Here is a 20273-nt window from a genome sequence, read left to right as displayed (position 1 = left end):
TGCCTTTTTAGTAAAAGACAAATTATTGTCTAATGCATGTTATTTAATGCATTCATTTTGAACTTCTGACTAATTATTTTTACCAGCAAAGCTTTTCTATCCACAGTTTTCAAAACATTATATCAAAATAATACTTGTTCTTACTGTTTATTTATAGGCAATTAATTTTCTGTACACTTGCTGTCTTGGCTCAAGAGCGCAAACCACTTGAATGCTTAGATGCTTTTGGAGCTACAGGTTTGTGAAGACTACTTTTCACTTTACACCTCACTGATACATTCCTCTTCTTTAGTGGTGATCACTAAAAGACTCTTTAATATTAGTATGTTTATTTCTTTTTTCTCTCTCCCCATTCCAAATATCAAGTCCACATCAAGAACGCAGGCAGACTCGTGATTGTTGAAGTGTCTTTGCTGCAGTAGAGAAAGTTATGAGTCTTCCAAGATGACCCACTCCCTGTTCATTTTTTAAAAATTTATTTTATTTCTTTCATTGGTTAAGGGTGTCACTAGCTATGCCAGCATATATTGCCCTTCCTTAATTACCCAAAAGGCACTTAAGAGCCAACCACATTGTTGTGGGTCTGGAGTCACATGTAGGCCAGACCAGGTAAGGATGGCAGTTTATTTCCTAAAGGACATTAGTGAACCTGGTGCGTTCTTCCAACGATTGACAATTGATTCGTGGTCATGAATAGGGTCTTAATTCCAAATCTTTATTGAATTCACATTTCACCGTCTGCCATGGCAGGATTGAAACCTGTGTGCCCAGAACATTACTTGAATCTCTGGATTAACAGTCTAGTGATAAAACCACCAGGCCGTCACCTCCCCGATTTTGTGAAGTGTTTGGGTTTTACTGTCAGGCCTGAGACTGGGGACAAACTGGATCAGAGATAATGGGAACTGCAGATGCTGGAGAATCAAAGATGACAAAGTGTGGAGCTGGATGAACACAGCAGGCCAAGCAGCATCTCGGGAGCACAAAAGCTGACGTTTTGGGGCTATACCCTTTTCTGGGGTCCAGCTCCACACTTTGTTATCTTGGGGACAAACTGTTGCTGCTTTTGTTGCTAGTATTATCCTCATTCTCTAGACAGTACTAAGTGTTCTTCCTGTAATAAATTAATAGAAGTTGATCAGGCCATGCTCAATTAATGACTGAGGCCTGTGAGGATAAGTGGCTTGAGAGAGATATGACAGATTTCTTGAAAAATGTTGCAAAGCAAAACTAAACTTACCATATTGACTAAACATTTCTCATTGTTTGGTGTGTTGACAAACTGGATTTAAATGATAAGCAGTCACAGATTAAATGTCAAATGTTTTTAAAGTTTAAAGTTGACATGAATAGCTGATCTTGTGCTTTTTTTAAATTATTCATTCATGGGGATGAGAGTGTCACTAGCTAGGTCAGCATTATTGCTGATCTCTTAACAGTCCTAGAGAAAATGGTAGTGAGCTGCCTCCCGAAACAGCGATAAACCTTGGGGTGTAGCTGTTAAAGAGGGATTCCAGGATTTTGATCCAGTGTCAGTGAAGGAACAGTGATATACTTCCAAGTCAGGATTTTGATGCAGTGTATTTACATCGCTTGTTCAGCTCAGGTTCTGGTCCATGGTAGTTGACAGGTTGTTGATCATGGGGGATTTAGCAATAGTAAGACCATAAGATGTAGGAGCAGAAATCAGGCCATTCAGTCAATCAAGTCTGCTCCTCCATTCAATCATGATGGATAAGTTCTTCAACCCCATTCTCCCACTTTCTCACTTGATCCCCTTGATAATCAAGAACCTATCCATCTCAGTCTTAAATGTTCTCCATGACCTAGCCTCGACAGCCTTCTCTGGCAGTGAATTCCATAGATTCACCACTCTATGGCTGAAGAAGTTTTTCCTGCTGTCTGATCTAAAACTAAGGCTGTGCCCTCAGGTCCTAGTCTCTCCTATAAATAAAAACATCTTCACAACATTCACTCTGTCCAGGCCATTCAGTATTCTGTAAGTCTCATTTAGATCCCCCTCCCACCCCATCCTTCTAAACTCCAATGCGTATAGTCCTCAAACAATCCTGTGACCATTCTCGTGAACCTCCTATGAACTCACTCCAGGGCGAGTACGTCCTTCCTGAGATATGGGGCCAAAAACTGCACACGATACACCAGATATGGCCAGAGCCTTAGAAAGCCTCAGAAGTACATCTCTGCTTTTATATTCAAGTCCTTGCAAAATAAATGCCAACATTGCATTTGCCTTCCTGACTACTGATTCAATCTGCATGCTTACCTTGACAGAACCCTGGATTACAACTCCCAAGTCTCTTTGCACTTCAGCCTTCTGAATTTTCTCCTCGTTTAGAAAATAGTCCATACTTATATTCTTCTTACCAAAGTTGCATGACCTCACACCATCTCGCGTTGTATTCCATCTCCCACTTCTTTGCCCACTCTCCTAACCTGTACACACCTGCAGCCTCCCCACCTCCTCAATATTACCCGTCCCTTAACCGATCTTTGTATTGTCTGCAAACTTAGCCAGAATTGCCACAGTTCCTTCATCGAGATCATTAATGGATAAAGTGAAAAGTTGTGGTCCCAACACTGACCCTTGCGGAACACCACTTGTCACTGGCTGCCATCCTGAGAAAGACCGTTTATCCCCACTCTCTGCTTTCTGCCAGACAGCCAATCTTCCATCCATGCTTGTACCTTGCCTCTAACACCATGGGCCCTTATCTTACTCAGCAGCCTCCTGTGCAGCACCTTATCAAAAACCTTCTTGAAGTCCAGGTAGATAACATCCATTGGCTCTCCTTAGTCTACACTGCTGTTTACTTCCTGAAAGAATTCTAGCAGATTTGTGGGGCATGACCTCCCCTTGATAATATCATTGAACTTCAAAGAGTGATAGTTCATTTTGTTTCTAACCAAAGTAGTTAATGCTTCATTGCAATGTCAATATACTATCCATCGCCACCAACGTTTTCCTTTTCGAAAGCAATTTTATTTGTTTTGGGAAAATTTGTGTTTTTGTTTTAAGCAGCGGCTAATAGCAGTCACCTATTTGAGCTGGGAAGCTGAGAATTCAGGTCCCACTTGACAGATTTGAACACTAAATATGTGCTGACATTCCAGCGTTGTACTGAGGGAACGCAGCAATTTTTGGAGGTGCCATCACTTAAGCTGAGACATTAAACTGAAGCCCCATCTGTTCTCTCTGGTAGCTGTAAGAAAAATCTCATGGCACTGTTGTGAACAAAAGTAAGGGAGTTCTCAATCACTGTCACAAAAGCCCTAGTCATCATCATCATTACTAATTGTGAGATCTTGTTATGGTTTAATTGTTTGCCATCTGCCTAATGTGCAATTGTGACTGCAATTCAACAGTACTTAGTTTGGTTGTAAAGTGCTTTAGTGCCTCCTGGTCAGAAGTCACATGACACCAGGTTATAGTCCAACAGGTTTATTTGAAATCAGAAGCTTTCGGAGCTTTGCCCCTTTTTCAGGTGAAGGGATATGCTCTGAAAGCTTGGGATTTCAAATAAATCTGTAGGACGATAACCTGGTGTTGTCTGCTTCTGACCCTGTCCTCCCCAGCCTGACAACTCCACGTCTTTAGTGTCTCCTGTTATTGTGAGAGGTACTATGTAAATTGAAGTCTTTTCTTACTTTCTGAGAAGCACAGTTCATTACAGATCTGCAGAATGAGTGGTGTTTGTGGTGATAACAGCCAGATCAGTTAGCTGAATGAAGAATGCTTTACTGCCCTTTTCAATTTCTTATGGCCAGAATGTGTGCAATTTTTAAAGAGAACTACATAGCTGGATATAAGACAGGGAGTGACCACGATGTCATTTTTTTCCGCTGTTTCAACTTGAGATCATTTATTGTTGCTGCCTTGTGGCTAAATTTTCATATGCATCTTAAAAATTAATTTAGGGTATTTTAATGACTTATGGATGCTGAAAGGTGAATTTAAATGGCAAAGCAGTTGATTTCAACTGCAGTTCTGTGCTTTAGAGCCTGGTAATATCAGTCACTGTAATATCCCAAACTTCTATAGCACCTTGTGACAGTGAACTTGTTGTAGTTTGGAAAGGGAATGAAAGTTAGTCGACTGTGTTTATATTCATATGATGCCTCATTGCATCTTCAAGTCATCACAGAACTCCTACACCTGTTTATTTTTGCAGCATGGTCAATTGTGTCATTAAAAGTATTAGACACTATGGCCACAGCAATTAAGACCATAAACCAATGTGTGTTTTTCTCATGTTACTTGCTTTCTTACCCTGTTAGTTGATAAAAGTGTATTGGCCACCTATGTTCTGTCTAAGCTTTGCAGTTGTGCAGCAGATTCTTCCACAAGCCATTAACAATCAGTCCCTGTTAGTTACTGTACAACCATGCAGAAATGTAGACTTCACTGGTTTATATTTGAAGAAATCGGCTGCTCTCCACAAAAAGAGAAGGGGGTTTGTTGGTTATCATAATTGTTGGCAATCTCTGTCCCAGAGTCCCCCACCAGCTGTTCATCAGAATGCTCTGATCTAAACTGAATTATTCTATTTTGAAGGAATCATGGGGTTGCAGTGGGCCAAGCACCTTGGCGATGCAGTGAAGGTCACCATAAATGACATAAACGAGGGCTCTGTGAAGATTATTCGAGAAAATTGTCATCTAAACCGGATGAAAGTACTATCAAGTAAAAAGGATGAAGAGGAGGATGAAGAGAATATTGAGGAAGCGGAGAATACTTTAGGAACTATTGAAGTCACACAAATGGATGCCAATGTACTCATGCATTTGAGAGCTTTTGATTTCATGTAAGTAAAACAGGTTGTCACAGCAAAAGTTACTAAGAAAGTTGATAGCATCTTTCTGTGATCATTTCCAGAATAAATTTCAGACCCAGGCTTCTGTAGTAGAAGTCCAATTCAGTATACCACATTCATCAGACAAAAATGCTCCCTGAGCAATTGTATTTTTCGGGATAGCATGCTGGCAAAGGTTGTAAGATAACATTTATAGTTTTGAACAGAACAAATTCTGAACCAACACACAAAATGCTGGAGAAATTCTGCAGGTCTGATAGCATGTGTGGAGAGAGAAACAGAGTTAACGTTTGGACGTTGGTGCACTTTTTCTTCAGAACCGGAAAGAGTCATAAACTGGTGGTTTATATACTTTTGATAGATGTGGCGGACGGACAAGGGAGACACATGATTCGCGGTCCAAAGCAAAGATAAATGGGTTGCTAGTTGGGGTGAAAGAGGACTAGCTATGTCCTCTAGTTTTTCTAGTTCTGAGACAGCTGAGAACAAGGTAGCAAGAGACAGACAAGACAGGATGTGTTGCTGGTATAGGCTGGTTTGGTGGCAGCATGAAAGACTGCAAAAAAAATGGAAAACAGAGGTCATGAGGTCAGACTCTGATGTTGTGGAATTTAACATTGAATGTGACAAGTAAAATTCAGGGACTAACTCAAATTGCAATAGGAGATCTGGGATCCCAGGTTCTCCACACTCGACTCCGAACACGCAGCTGGAGGGCAGTATTGGCAGTACAGCAAGTATTATGGCTATGAAGGTTATGTAATAGAGAAAACAACAGAATGAAAAGTACAAAGCATGTCAAAGAATTACTATATCTCAATGTAACCTTTGACAAAGTCTCCGTACGATTTTGCCTCCCAGTGGGACATAAATGATTTATAGCAAGTTTTAGTAGTAAGCATTTTCAAATAAACTAGTGACAAACCAATTCGAACGCTCGTTCATTGAACGGGTTTAGTAAAGGAATTAACATGAACATACATAATGCAGTTCTCGAAGATTTAAACTGAGATTTTATAAGATCCAAGAGATAAATCAGTGCATTTACTGAATAACAAGATCCATCTCTCCAGTCAAAGGATAATAAAGTTCACTGAACTCCTAGGCGTCTTGTATGTCTAATCTGAGCGGTAATCTGCTCAAGTCTTACTTTGAGCAGTCTGAATTGTTTCATTATATTTTACAGTTGCCTTTGGGAAGTCTGCTACACTTGGAATGTAAGTTAGGCAGTAATGTGGAATATTTTGATCAGCCATGATTTGATTGAATGGCAGAACAGGCTTGAGGGGATCAAGTGGTCTCCTCCTCCTTTTGATCCATATCTTCTATGTTAGAAACTTGGTATTCCTTTGCAAAGGGATTTTTAACCAAGACTTCTGCAATTTCAATTTCCATTTGATGCATTTTTTAAAATGTCTAAGATTCAAGGTTTTTTTTTCATTTAATAGCAGGGCATCAAGATAGTCCAACATATGAAAATTGTTCTCGATGTTGCCATAGTTAACAAAAATCTGAGCAGACAAAATTGATCACCTTTTACAAATTGAAATATTATAGCACTATAGTAATTTTTTGCGTGATTTATTTCCACAACGTTGTGATTTTTCAAATGCAGTAGAAAAAAAAATCGCTGTTGACAATTGGTACAGAGTAACCAGTTGAAAGCAAAATATTGTTAGAGCTGACAAATGTTGCCTGTTAGGATCTGTTCAGGGTTACTAAAGTATATTCTGCTCCACCTTGTTTAGCATAGTAAAATTATAGTCAGATTATTGATTAGCTACCTAACAAAATTACAGATCAAAAAGTTGCTAAATACACTTGGTTGCATTTTGTAACTTGTTTGTGTTAGAATTAATTGAAATTTTTTGAATGTCATACCTTTTTAGCTTGTAACGTTGGATGAGAAATTATATGGCTACACCAACCTCCACTTCAGGAAGGCAGTTTTAACTTTCAATGCCGTAATACTGACATTACTGATTTGTCACTCATACAACATTAAAGTCAATTGAAAATAAATTTGACAGTGTACATCATGGGGTTGACTGATTCGATAATGGATGTTTTGCACCATTAGCAAAAGTTAAAATGATTCCAAATTAGTTTCACGACAGCAAATTATTAGAATTTCAGAAGGATTTGAGTTCAAAACCCATCTTCTGCTGTAACTTAACTCACTGCTTTAAGTGCAAGAGATTCATTAATATGGAATGAAGTGTTCTATTCCGAACTTGATTGAGCAAAAAAGAGGGAACAATGAATAATTGTGGCCAGTACACACTCATCCATTTCCTGCTGTTCACCATTTTATTGATTTACTAATTTAATGTTATCAATCTCTTTGACTCTGTTCTCCAGACCACTGCCTTCCTATCCTTGTATCCTAAAAATTACTTCAAAAGCCAAGATGCTATAAAAGTATATGTTTTGGGGAGGAGTTCCAACAGCCTCCATTTCAAAAGATGGAATCTAGTGGGGTGAGCCAGCAGGAGGGATTTTCTGTGTAAGATATTTTGAGGGCGGAATAAGAGCTTTCTTTTAGATGTCAGGTAATGAAAATTGCAAATTGAATGGAGAGTTCTTATGTCCTCTGTAATTTTTTCATCTTGTTACAGACATTTGGACCCATTTGGAACAGCAATAAATTATTTTGATGCTGCCTTCAGAAATGTGAGGAACCTTGGGATCGTTTCTGTGACATCCACAGACATCAGCACTTTGTACTGCAAAGCCTTAAATGTCACTATGCGCCACTATGGTTGTAACATTGTTCGGACTGAGTACTACAAGGAAGTGGCAGCCAGAATGGTCATTGCTTCTGTGGCAAGGTACTCCTGATTTTTGTTGACACGTTTACAAGAACAGACAAGGTTATTCCAAAAAGCCTTCGATGTAACTTTATAGACTGTTTAATTTAAGGGTAATTTTGAAATAAAGTGCCTAAATTTCCCCAAGCTTTCGTGCACTCAGTATCTGCCAAGGCTTTTCATATGCAGGCACCTTTTTGTATCCATCCTCTGCTCAAATAGGTGTTTCTGTCCTGCGATGAACTCAGCCAGTATATGTGAAGTCCATAATTGTTAACACTTTCTTTTCCCCATTGGCCAAGGAGTGAACAGAATTGTTTGCATGTCAGTGTGGAGTTGAACCCTCCTTAACTTGATGTCGAATCTCCATTATGGTTGTACTAGGAAGTGATTCTATTCTTCATATTCAGAATATGCCAATATCGTTGGAAGATTCAGTTACTTGTTACATTTGTTCGTGGCAAAAGGAGTGTTGCATTAATGGAAAGTTACCAAAGCAGCACAGCCCCATTCATACCAGTGGAAGCAATTCTGTTTTCCAGACAGACAGGCTGTTTGTTCACGTATCTTCATTTCAGTGGAGTTATTTTGTGATCACCATTCTGTCTATTCTGTTTGCTCCAGTTTAAGATGCTTGCACTTTGCTGCTAACTTGTGTGATATCTTACCATGTTGCAAAATTGTGATGTGTAATCTGATATATCCGAGTCATTTGGAAGTCTGCCAGCCAAGCTTCTGCTGTGCTGAAATTTATTTTAGATTAGATTAGATTCCCTATGTATAATATTCTTAGCTGAGATTAGTAAAATAGGTATGAACTTTAAAAGAAATCATGTTTTATTTTTATTGTAGGGGCGCCTGAGAGAAGTCTGTAGTAATTAGAAGCATTATTGTTTTATTTTAGGCAATAAATAATTGCTTGCATTTTCTTAACCTGGCATACTCTGGAAATTCCCTCCCTAACGGCATTGTGGGTCAACCTACGGTAGGTGGACTGCAGCAGTTCAAGCAGGCAGCTCACCACCACCTTCAAGGTCAACTAGGGATGGAGAATAAATTTTCTGAAGAAGGGCCTTAACCCAAAACGTCAGCTTTCCTGCTCCTCTGATGCTGCTTGGCCTGCTGTGTTCATCCAGCTCTACACCTTGTTATCTATGGACAATAAATGCTGGCCAGCCTGCAATGTTCAATCCCACAAATGAATAGAAAAAGAAATTCTGCTTTTTTCAAGAAAAAATATAGAACACAATGACTGAATTGTGACTATGTGGCTAAATCAAGTACTTACAGTAAAAGTCACTGACCCCTGTGGATATCAACATTTGGGGTGCAAAAAAAGTCTTTTATTTGCATTTGATTCCAGGGATGAAAATGTTGTCCTTGGTATGGCTGAAGTGCCAACATTAGAAAATTTTGAATTGCTCCAATTTAAGTGTCTGTCCAATCATGGATCTGAAAAAAGCTCTTACCAATGTCCGCAGTATCATCCTGTGTGACAAACACAGTGGACTACACCATCATCCCTTGAAGTAATTCTTTACAATTCTGACCTAATTTCCTTCACTCCACCATTGGCTGTCATTCCTTCAGCTATCTGGACCATAAGCTCTGGAATACCCTGCCTAAACCTCAGTAGCCTGTCATTCCTCCTCCTAGACACTCTCCTGACTCTGTGTAAATACCTAACCTCTTGTAATGAGGTGACCAATAATGATGTAACGTGCTTTTTGGGAAGTTTTATTGTCTTAAATGATGTTACATAAATGCATGTTGTTCTTGTAAAGTCACTCGTCCTCACAATCTTTAACCTGTGATTGCAGACTCACTCTGGGAGAAACAGCGACAACTATATTGTAACAGGAAACACCTGCTACTTTCTCTCAGACAGGAAGCAGCTCACACAGAGAATCTATATTGTCAAATTTAGTGTCGACTCCATGCTGCCACCTCTCCCTCTGCCACTTCTGAACTAGAACCGCTGCACCTACACGTAGCTCACACCATGTACAATCCAAATTCAGACATCTGAACCTCGACCTCTACACATCCCAAACTAATTCCACTGTCCTGCTGTCTTCCCCCATAACCCTGCATCAATTCCCAAACTAACCCCACTGCCCCCACTCTCTCCGTAGGCCTGTATCAATTGCAAAATAATCCCACTGCCCCACACTCTCCCCGTAGCCCTCTATTAATTACAAACTAATCTGATTGTTGCACACTTGCTGCATTTTCTGTATTGTTTTGAATAACTTTAAAAGCAATGCAATTCTATTAGAGAAGAAAGCAAACTATGAAGGTACGCATGCAAAGTTAAACATGGCATTTTTGGGAAGCTGTATTCAAAGGCCTTATGGTAGACCAACAATGCCTAACATTTAACTGGAAAAATAGTACCAGGCGTAGACTGTACAGCCTGTCCAAAGCTGCTTTACCATTTGGTACAATTGTGGCTAATCTTGAGCTTCCACTGCACTTTCTTTCCTCCTCTCTATATCCCTTGATCTCCTGAGAGGCCAAAAATCTGCCTATCTCAGCTTTAAATCAACATGGGAACTCCAGAATCATCTGGTGGCTTCCAAAGATTCACAATCCTTTCAGCGAAGAGACGACTTGTCAGAGTCCTGCATGATCAGCCATTCTCCTGAAACCATGGTCCCTTGTTCTAGCCATCCCAGCCCAGGGAGTAGGGGAAAATGGCTTCACTGTTGACCTTGTCAAATCTCTTCATAATTTTTATACGTTTCCATGAGCTCTCCTCTCATTCTTCTGAACCCCAGAGAACATTGACACCATTTACTCAGCCACATGTTTTGTAGGACAGCCCTCTCATCCCAAAGACCAACCAGATGAACCTTCCTCCTTTAAACCAGGGGATCAGTACAGCACACTACTCCCACATGATGTCACATCAGAACAGCACACAGTACAAGTGTAGCAAGACTGCCTTCTTCCTGTTCTCCAATCCCCTTGCAATAAAGACCAACATCCAACAATTGTGCTGTTTTGAAGCTTCACAAGTTGCACCCTGTGATTGGCTGCCTGCCTAAAAATCACCTCAAAAAAAAACTCTTGGAATAGCAGATGCCTAACATGATGGCATAGTAATAATGTGCAGTACTGTTACAGAGAATAGGTGGAGAAGATCCTGGAAGAATTAGATAATGCTCTGTGAATTAAGTCTTACAAAAAAGAACTTGATAAAATATTTTCTTGGGAAATTGTAAATTGTTGAATTAAGTGAATCATACACAAAAAGAGGCCATTCAACCCTTTGTGCTTGTGTTAACTCTGTGAAGGCACTATCCCATTAGTCCTTAATGCTTCAATCTCTGCTGAGAGTCCAAAAACATTTTTGCCCACAGGTTTTTTTTAACCCTTTAAAAATGTTACAGTTGAATGTGTTTCCAACACCCTTTCAGCTACATATTCCAGATCACTAGAAAGCCACAAAAAAAACCACCTCCTCTTCTATTGCCAATTATCTGAGATTGTGGCATGTGTCCATTTTGGAAATGAATTTGATTTGTCTGTTGTGATCCATCCATGAATCTCACACAATTTCAGACCTAACAATCTGTTTTGCTTCATCAATCTGTGGCAACAACATCAAAATATTCGAAGAAATGTTGATCAAATGAATACTCCAGCACCCTGAACACTGGGAATGTAATGTTGACATAGATTCCAGCGGCGCCTCACAGCCATTCCTCCAGCCTCCTCCAAATGGAGTTCGTCCTCATTTATAGAAATTGCCCCAAGACTGGAATTACCTGAGGTCAGGTGTCTCAAATGATGAAGGACCTTTCCACTTTGAAAATGCTACCGGATTCTGTGTAAACAAAATTACAATTACATTCCCCTTAAAATACATCCCATTTTTAGCTTGTCAACAATGATGTTTGATTTTGATTCTACCTATCTATTTAAACCCTTACTTCCCCAAAGAATTCAAGAGAAAGCCCTTTTAGCAATATGTCTTTTGGCTGAAATGTTGCTTTCAGTTTCTTCAACCCTAAAACTATATTGTACTCAAACAAAAGGCATTAGACATTGTCCAGCTGACATATGCTGGTGTGGGAGAAGGACTTTGAGATTCTGAGGCCAGTGAGCAGGTCACGCTGCAGTCACGGACATTGCTTGCCTCATTTCGCCGGTCAGATGGGATTTGGGAGGCAAGGCGGTGTGTTATGGAATGGTGAGGGCTGCAGCAGAACAGTCTGCTGCAAGGGGCTGTATCGCTGAGACCATTCAGGCATGTTACTGCCTACGTTCAGCAGCTGGCTGGAGCTTTGGAAAACAGGCTAACTGCTCAAGGCCCATTGAGACTTTCGGATGCTCCCTCCCAGCCTTGGTCAGCTCGTGGCTGCAAGCTACCATATGAATTGGTTTATTGCAGATTGGTTTATCATTTAATATTTTAAAATTTTGGAAGGGTAGAAGCAGAAAATACGATACTCTTCTTAACCAGTCTTTCTTTGTTTTCTTCTGCTATGTTGGGTGTTTTCCTGCAGGGCTGCTGCTCGCTGTAACAAGGGTATTGAGGTTCTGTTCAGTGTAGCACTGGAACACTTTGTTCTGGTTGTGGTACGAGTGCTTCGAGGGCCAACCCAGGCAGATGAAAGCCTGAAGAAAATTCGTCGGTTGATCCATTGTCAGTGGTGTGAAGAGCGAGTTTTCTACAAGAAGTGCCACATGCTAGAAGGTAAGACTCGCTTTAAAACTTTGCAACTAGCTAAAATGATAGAATTGACATGAAGTCCATGTTGACAACCCCACACAACACGACGTTTTGTCAAAAGCCCCACATTAACTGTTCAAGCGTTTCCAGTACTTTTCAAGGATCCACTTTGCATTGTGGTGATGAAGTGGCTGATTCTGTCTGTACATGCCTTTAGTGAGCTTTATAAGTAAGAGATATTCATCAATGACTGAAAACTCGTGTTTCAGCTTAGTCCACCAGCCCCATCATAGATTTTAACTGAGGGCTAATTATACCTTGAAGTACAGTTGTGTTTGAAGCTGAAGTTTTTAGCTCATTATGTCAGAAGCATTTAGTAGAGCTGCGTGCCATTCAGACAAAAAATTCAATGAACATTTGTGCATTTTCACCAGCAATTATTACAGAAGACCAGAACCAAATGTCATAAACACTACTCTCCATGGATTCTTGAAGAATCAAAGCAGATTCTCGATTTTGGTCTTACAAACATTAAGTTTTGAGTTAATGCAATATAAGATACACTTCTGAAAATTGACTAATGACTATGGTTTTTTTCTTGTAAGAAATCATTGGTCTGTTTAGAAACTGATTTAGTGTTGTTTTTTTTTTCCAGAGAATGTATACAGTCAGCTGCCCTGTGACTGTCATGGAAGTATGCCAGGAAAGACTGCAGTGGAACTTGGACCATTGTGGTAGGTTTATTTCTTGTGATTAAGAATAGCATAATTTTCAAATTTTTTTTCTGCCTTCCTATCGACACTGTTGAGAAATGGAAATTTTCAGTGTTCTACACAAATAGTTTGTCCACCATTACCAGCAAAATTGAATACAGATATGGTTCCTATTTGCTATTTGATGAAAGAATTTCAAAGTCATAATGTGCTTTCCAAATGAATGTTTCAATTTCTTGTGACAGTTGCATAAAGGAGCCAAATATGGAAGAGTTGAAAGCACATTTTGGCTTTGATTCAGGTACTGGGAGCTGGTCTAATATATCCATATTCCTTTCACTGAAGATTCTTAAGTCTTTGAAAAGCAGACATAGGCATCTGCCTGTGCCGTATTTATGAGTGTGTTTGAGAGGTGACAAAAAGCCATAGTTAGGACAGCCCTAGTTTAAATAAGTTTTGCATCAGTCCACACCTAATTATCTCAAGACCACATATAGAATTTTAATATGTTTCTGTTGCATTTATCTCAGGTTTCTGATGATAACAGATCTTACCATTCAGATTTAAATTTTAGCAATCAATAAGGCACTGTCAATACTCTTTTCAGACCCCTAAGATAACACAAATAATTCAGCAAGCTGGAAAGAAAGGAATAGGAACACTAATAGAACTGAGTTCTGAGGAAAGGTTATCAGACCAGAAAAACACTGATTTTTTTCCTTCACAGATGCTGCCAGACCTGCCGAGCATTTCCAGCAACTTTGTTTTTGTTCCTGATCGACAGCATCCACAGTTCTATTTGTTAAAAACCAAAAAAAAACGGTGTTGCCTTAGCTTCAAAAACTGTAGTTTCAGTGGTCAGGAGCCACAAATTACCCTAGTGCTGAAGACTCCGTACCCCTGTCTTGAATTTAGTCAGCCATTTACCTCCAAATGTCTAGCAAATGAAGTATAATGTGGATAAATGTGCAGTTATCTACTTTGGTAGTAAAAGGCAGGAAGGCAGATTATTATCTCAATGTTGGTAGATTGGAAAGGAGGAGGAAGGTCTTTGTACATCAGTCACTGAAAGTAAGCGTGCAGCTGCAGCAGGTGGTGAAGAAGGCAAATGGTATATTGGCCTTGTTGGTGGGAGGATTCGAGCACAGGAGCAGGGATGTCTTGGTGGAGTTGCACCATGACCTTGTTGCCTGAAAAAGGATGTTCTGGCTATGGAGAGAGTGCAGCAAAGGTTTATCAGACTGATTCTTGGGATGGCAGGACTGAGGTATGAAGCAAGACTCCCTCAGCCTATATTCACTGGAGTTTAGAAGAATATGGGGTATTCTCACAGAAACCTGTTAAACTCTAATAGTCTGGACAGGATAAATGCAGGAAGGATGCTCCCAATAACCAGGTATTGATAACCAACTGGACGGAAAATAGAATCAGAAACGACAGTTGTCAAAGCTTAAATAATTGTTAAAGGATAATTTCTAAAATCTATAAAAACTTCTGAAGAAGGGCCTCGACCCGAAACATCAAACTTTCCTTTTCCTCTGATGCTGCTTGGCCTGCTGTGTTCGTCCAGCTTTACACCGTGTTATCGCTATAAAAAATAGCATTGGGTTTGTCAGAAATAATACTTTAGTGCTAAATTAAGGGGGTAGATCCATGATCATTGTGAAATGAACTCCAGGGCTGCAAGTCTTTAAGGTTAATTACAATGTGTCACAATATTGACTTCACTTCGGACACACATCATCAGCTGTAAATCACTTTGGAACATCCCAAAAATGGTGAATGGCATAGCTTAAATACAAGACATTTTATTACAACAGTTGATGTTCTATTTTGCATCTAAATCCTGTTTAGAGTGCAAGTTGCAAGTCAGTGGAATGTGTTGTAATAGGAGATAGTGGGAACTGCAGATGCTGGAGAATCCAAGATAACCAAGTGTGAAGCTGGATGAACACAGCAGGCCAAGCAGCATCTCAGGAGCACAAAAGCTGACATTTCGGGCCTAGACCCTTCATCAGAGAGTGTTGTAATAGTTATCTAAACCAGCAATTTTCAAACTTGTAGCTCCAAATGATAGTAATGACTATCCACAACAGAAAAGAATCCAGAAATCTTCATGCACAGCAACGGAACCTGTAGGCCACTGAGTCAAAAAAAAAACAAAGCGTTGAAGCCCCCTTGACCTGTCCATCCTCCCTGGACTGACCTATCCCCATCCCGACTCCCCACCTACAATCACCTTTACTGGCTCCATCCTCGTGTTTTTGACCTGTCTGTCTCCTCTCCACTTACCTGTTCCTTTATCCATCTTCCATTCCCCCCCCCCCCCCCCCGCCGGCTACCTTTCTCTATTTATTTCAGAATCCCCTTCCCCTTCCCGATTTCTGAAGAAGGGCCCAGACCTGAAACGTCAGCTTTGCTGCTTGGCCTGCTGTGTTCCTCCAGCTCTCCACCTTGTTATCTCAGAAAGCGTTGAAATTGCCCAGCTGCTAATCGAGAGCCGAAGTGTAAAGTTTGCTGATTGCCTGTATATTTCAGTCAATTTATATTCTCAACAGTGCAAATTGATTATTAATTGACACGTCCCACAGTACTTCCAGAAGTTGCCCAGCATAAATTTTCACGTCTTATGAATCTGGCCTACTCAACAATCAGTAACCGAGACTTTGAATGTTGCAGTCTAGCACACTGAAATTATTTTCTCTGAACTGTTTTCCCCTTGTTACAGTTCACCTCACTTTCAAAAGCCTTTTCACAACTGTTCTAATAGCTCAATAGAATTCATGCCTTTAATCTTTAAAACAAAAACACCTATGTAAACTGATAACAGTTCCATAAATTAATATAGAAGTGACTGCTTAACAATATTGGAATAGCCTGAAGATCTCAACTTGGCTCCATTGGTATTCTATATAATGAAATCATGAAGGAATCAAAAAGGTGAAAAAAAAAGTAATTTGTCAAAAAAAAAGTGCATGTTTATTTCACATGAGTTGCTACAGCTTACACCCCTGTTCTTATGGAACACAAATACTGCATTCCCATTTGGCTGAAGTGGTTGAAGTGATCAGCAGTACCTGTTTTCATGCAGGTGAATCCATTTCACTTTTTAACATTTTCATGTTATAGCACTGTGTGATAGCGTATCCCAAGGTAGTTTGTTGAGTGCAGGTTTCAAATTATTAGCTCTGCCGTGTTGTGATTCTGAAACAGGACTTGGGGAATTACTTAACCCTAATTGTGAAGAAAACCTTTTCTACTAACATTTTTGCACATACAGGTAGATAATCAATTAAAGAATAAAGATTGCTGAAATGGGTTATTACACTTTTGTGATGAGTGTTCCCTTTCATTTTCCTGTTGAGCAAGGCCTGTTTGTTGCACTGTGTGGTCCCTTTAAGATTGTAATGCAGCTTTTGTTCACATATCTTAAAGGAGTAGTTCTTAAAATGGCCAGTTCATCCCTTTTACAAAAAGTTCTGAACTCCTGCAAAGCTCCACACCATGAAGAGAGCACTGCTCGGGATGCCCTGGTATGTGCATCTCGTTTTTAATTTTAATTCATTATTATTCCATTTCCACATTTTTTAAATTGCTAGTTTTCTTTTTGCATTTTCTATTTTGAATGTTTTGATTTTTGTGGCTTGTTAGGTATGTTCCTATACAAACAATAGTTTTAATAATTAGCATTGCTTCAATTAATGTACTTGTCATCCTTTTTAATCAGATTAATATTTTATCAAGAAGAAACAAGTCCAGTGAAGGCAATAGCGTAATCTGATCAGCTCTGATTTTGCTCAGTGTAACCTTTATCCTGTGGGCAGATTTGTTAGCACTAGAATTAAATAATTTTGCAAATCCTAGCTGTGCCTGTCCGAATGCAGCGCCATATTCATAGAATGATGTACTTTATTTTAAGACAGTTCTCTGTTTATTATTTATGGTACAGTGTGTGTTCTTTGTATACATGTTTAGGCTTAACCACAAATGGCAAACTGAGAAATTTTCCATTGAGTTGTGAAAATTATGAAGCATTAATACACTTGTCATTAGATTACATCTGAAGCTGAAATAAAAGTTATCTTGCTCTCAAAAGTGCTCAACTCTTGACATATTTTAAAGTTGGTCATTATTCATGTGCTCTGCTAAGAATGGAGGATTTTTTCCACTTTACAAGTTGATATTTCTTTTTTGATAGCTAAATTGTAAACCATACCTCTGATTAACAATAATTGTGTGATGTATTTTACAATGTCATATGCACGTCGTGTTTTCCTTCGTATGTTAAGAGTTGGATACTGTATCCTAAAACTCCTTTTTACAACAAGGTAACGTAGCACCTGAGTACTGCATGTCCTATTGTATGCCAGCCCAGTCTTTTTTCTTGCCGAGTATAATTCAGCATTCACAATGAATAGCAATCGCCAGGTTGATGGGGAATTCACTGTCACTCCACGTCTTTAATCTTTTCAGGGAAAATAGGGTAATCAGCCTTTAGCCTAGAATCCTAGAATCACTTATCACAGTGCTTAGCTTTTTCTGGTGATGGTTGTGTTAGAGAAAAGGGTAAATGGGGCAAATACGCACATACTGTGTTGCAAAACCAAATACTCGTGAGGCTGGTATTCGGAAATATAAATATAGAATGTTAGAATTACTCAGCAAGTTGAGCAGTATCTGTGGAAAGGGGACTTAGTTGTCATTTAGATCAATGTCCCTTCACCTTTGACGTCACCTATACTTTACCTGTATTATATATCTGGATGTAAAGATCAATTAACTGTGAGTAGACTTCCATCTAAAAAAGATAAAAATTATAGTCTAATGCTGAATCTGTATATATTTTCTTCGGTGTTTATTCTGGCAATTGGTTGGAGCTCTGCAAGAGTAATTGGGGAAAAGTCAGTTGAACTTCTCCACAATGGCAAGTCAGGAGAATGCCTCTTTTTAAGATCTTTGATTTTTTTCATTAAGCAGCACTGGGACAGCCAGACAGCATTTGGTCCTCCCTCTTTCACCTGCCGTTTGTTGTGTGGTCCCAAGCGAGAAAAGCAGAATAACAAGGGTCTTACTTAAAATTTATGTTTAAATTTCTTTTGTTTCATAGCAAGTACAGATGTATTGATTACTGGCCTTCAATAAACAGATCTGAGTGTACATAAGCATTCCTTGTATCATCAGTGGCACTTTTTATAAAAGCTAATGGAACTTTCTGTGACTGTGGTTGTTTAGAAAGATGGAATTTAGGTGCAGCATGTTCTTATACAAGTCATTAATTCTTTAGTGCTAGTTTTTGCAACATTTAACGTGTGATCCATGGTTGTAGTGTTTCTACCTTAGTTAGAAGCTGATTGTAGAAGAATTAAAATTACACTATATTGACAAACAGTGGATAGAGAATCTTGACCTTTGACATAACTTTTGTTTGTTTCTTGACTTGTGTTCAATTTCAAGGGCAGGCTCGTTGTTTAACACAGGCTTCTTGCGAAGAATGTTGTTTGAAGCAGTGCAGCATGGAATTGAAGATATCCAGCCTCTGCTGAAAAACTTGGTTTGTGAATCTGAATGCACAACCCTGAAGCACCATTCAATATTTGGACCAATGACCTACAGCAATCAAGGTCAGTTCACCCAGTGATATAGTTTAGTAAGAATTTCGAAAGTGGAAATGTCAAGTGATTTAGAGCAACTTCAGTGGAAGAATCAGAGTTACCACTAATTTAGGTTTCGATTCGGTGGTTTCGACCTAGGCAACGTTTGGGAAAATTATACCTGGCCTCATTGTTCCTAATTAGAAAGGAGAAAATGCAACAAGAACTCTCAATCCTGATTAAGAGCATCATTGTGAGCATTAGGTAGAGGAAATAACACATTCCATTACATGACCCTGTGATGCTTTTGCCTGACAACACTCGTGTCAAAGGCCAACTGAAAGATTGTTGTTGAGCCAATTACAAGAAGAGCTCTGATAATTTTCAGATCACACCCCAGTGTGCCTGAGTCATAGGCAGGGAAATGTTGTTATGGTAGAAATAATATAGTTTGCGATCATTTACTTCTTGGAGGCAAAGGGCCAAGGCTTTTTGTGCCTCAGTTGCTGATTATTGTGATTGCTTTACAAACATGAATCATTTGTTGTGGGTGCAAGAATGCATAAACACCACCAAACATTGTGGTTATTTTGTAACACAGTCAGCGCAAAAGGCAATCAGAATTGAATACAACAGTTGCTGCTAACTTTACAAGATATATGATAAAAGTCAACTAACAACCTGAATTGATTTGGAGACTCTGGACTTATCGCAGGGTTTAGGTATTACATGCAATTCACCAACATTTCAACCCTGTAGTAAGATGAGTGACTTTTATTTATCCATTATTTTTGATAATTACAGATTCTTCTTTTCACAAGTTGCTTTTGAGCGCAGAATAGTTTCTGCCTAGCTGCCGGTTTCTTGCCTGTCTATGACTTGCCCACATTATGTAAACGGCTCTCAAAACACTGACCAGTTTAATTGAACCTGCTAAAATGTTGCCCTTACCAATTCAACAAGCAAAATAATATGAGCTTTAATTTATATTCTTTTAAAAATGTTTATTCCTTCTAAAATATTTTAGAATGTTGTATTTGGTAGCATGTTTTCTGTCCCTGATTGATTTTGCATATGCAGTCTTCTGTGTCCATTTTGGATTTAACTCTTGGTTGTGCTTGCTTTCCTCTCTGGGAGGAAAAAAAAACACTTGCGTTCACTTTAGTTTACCAAAGCTATTACTAGCACAGTATAACGAGTAATATTATCAAACCAGTTTGGTTCGATGGTAGATGCCTTGCCTTTTGATTCAGATTGAATGTTCACATCCATCTGCAGGAGTTGAATACATGGTCTAACCTGACATTTTAATGCGTTATTGAAAGAGTGTTGCATTGTCGTAAGTGCCTCCTTTCAAAAGAAACATTAAACCAAGGCCCACTGCTGAAACGTTAGTGTTATTGTAAAATATTTCATGACACTATTTGAGGAACAGCAGTTGAGTAACTACTAACATGTCAGCAGGACAGGATATGTACTCATCTTTTAACCAATGTAATAATAATAATAACAACTGTACTTCAAAAGTAATTTGTTGACTCTAAACTGGTTTGGACTGCCTGAAGATATGAAAAGAATATGTACATATGAAGGACCCTATTAAAAAAATCTACATGATGTAAGGTAGAAACCCTCCAATTGATGGT

The 20273-nt window shown here is 39.1% G+C and overlaps 1 protein-coding gene across 2 annotated transcripts in view; it reads left to right on the top strand.

Annotated features, from left to right (window-relative positions):
- The window catches only part of trmt1l (tRNA methyltransferase 1-like), a 55024-nt gene that overhangs the window by 23398 nt on the left and 11353 nt on the right, over window positions 1–20273 (top strand). For both annotated transcript variants that reach the window (XM_048539509.2, XM_048539510.1), the window contains exons 8-13: window positions 158–237; window positions 4574–4823; window positions 7451–7663; window positions 12157–12347; window positions 12979–13057; window positions 18491–18657. In XM_048539509.2, coding sequence (XP_048395466.1) covers window positions 158–237; window positions 4574–4823; window positions 7451–7663; window positions 12157–12347; window positions 12979–13057; window positions 18491–18657 — 980 coding nt within the window. The remainder of the gene's footprint in view (window positions 1–157; window positions 238–4573; window positions 4824–7450; window positions 7664–12156; window positions 12348–12978; window positions 13058–18490; window positions 18658–20273) is intronic.

The sequence above is a fragment of the Stegostoma tigrinum genome, chromosome 8 (assembly GCF_030684315.1).
Source record: "Stegostoma tigrinum isolate sSteTig4 chromosome 8, sSteTig4.hap1, whole genome shotgun sequence".
Classification (NCBI taxonomy): domain Eukaryota; kingdom Metazoa; phylum Chordata; class Chondrichthyes; order Orectolobiformes; family Stegostomatidae; genus Stegostoma; species Stegostoma tigrinum.
Note: the sequence above shows the minus strand (reverse complement) of the source record. Positions and strands in the feature narration are given on the sequence as shown.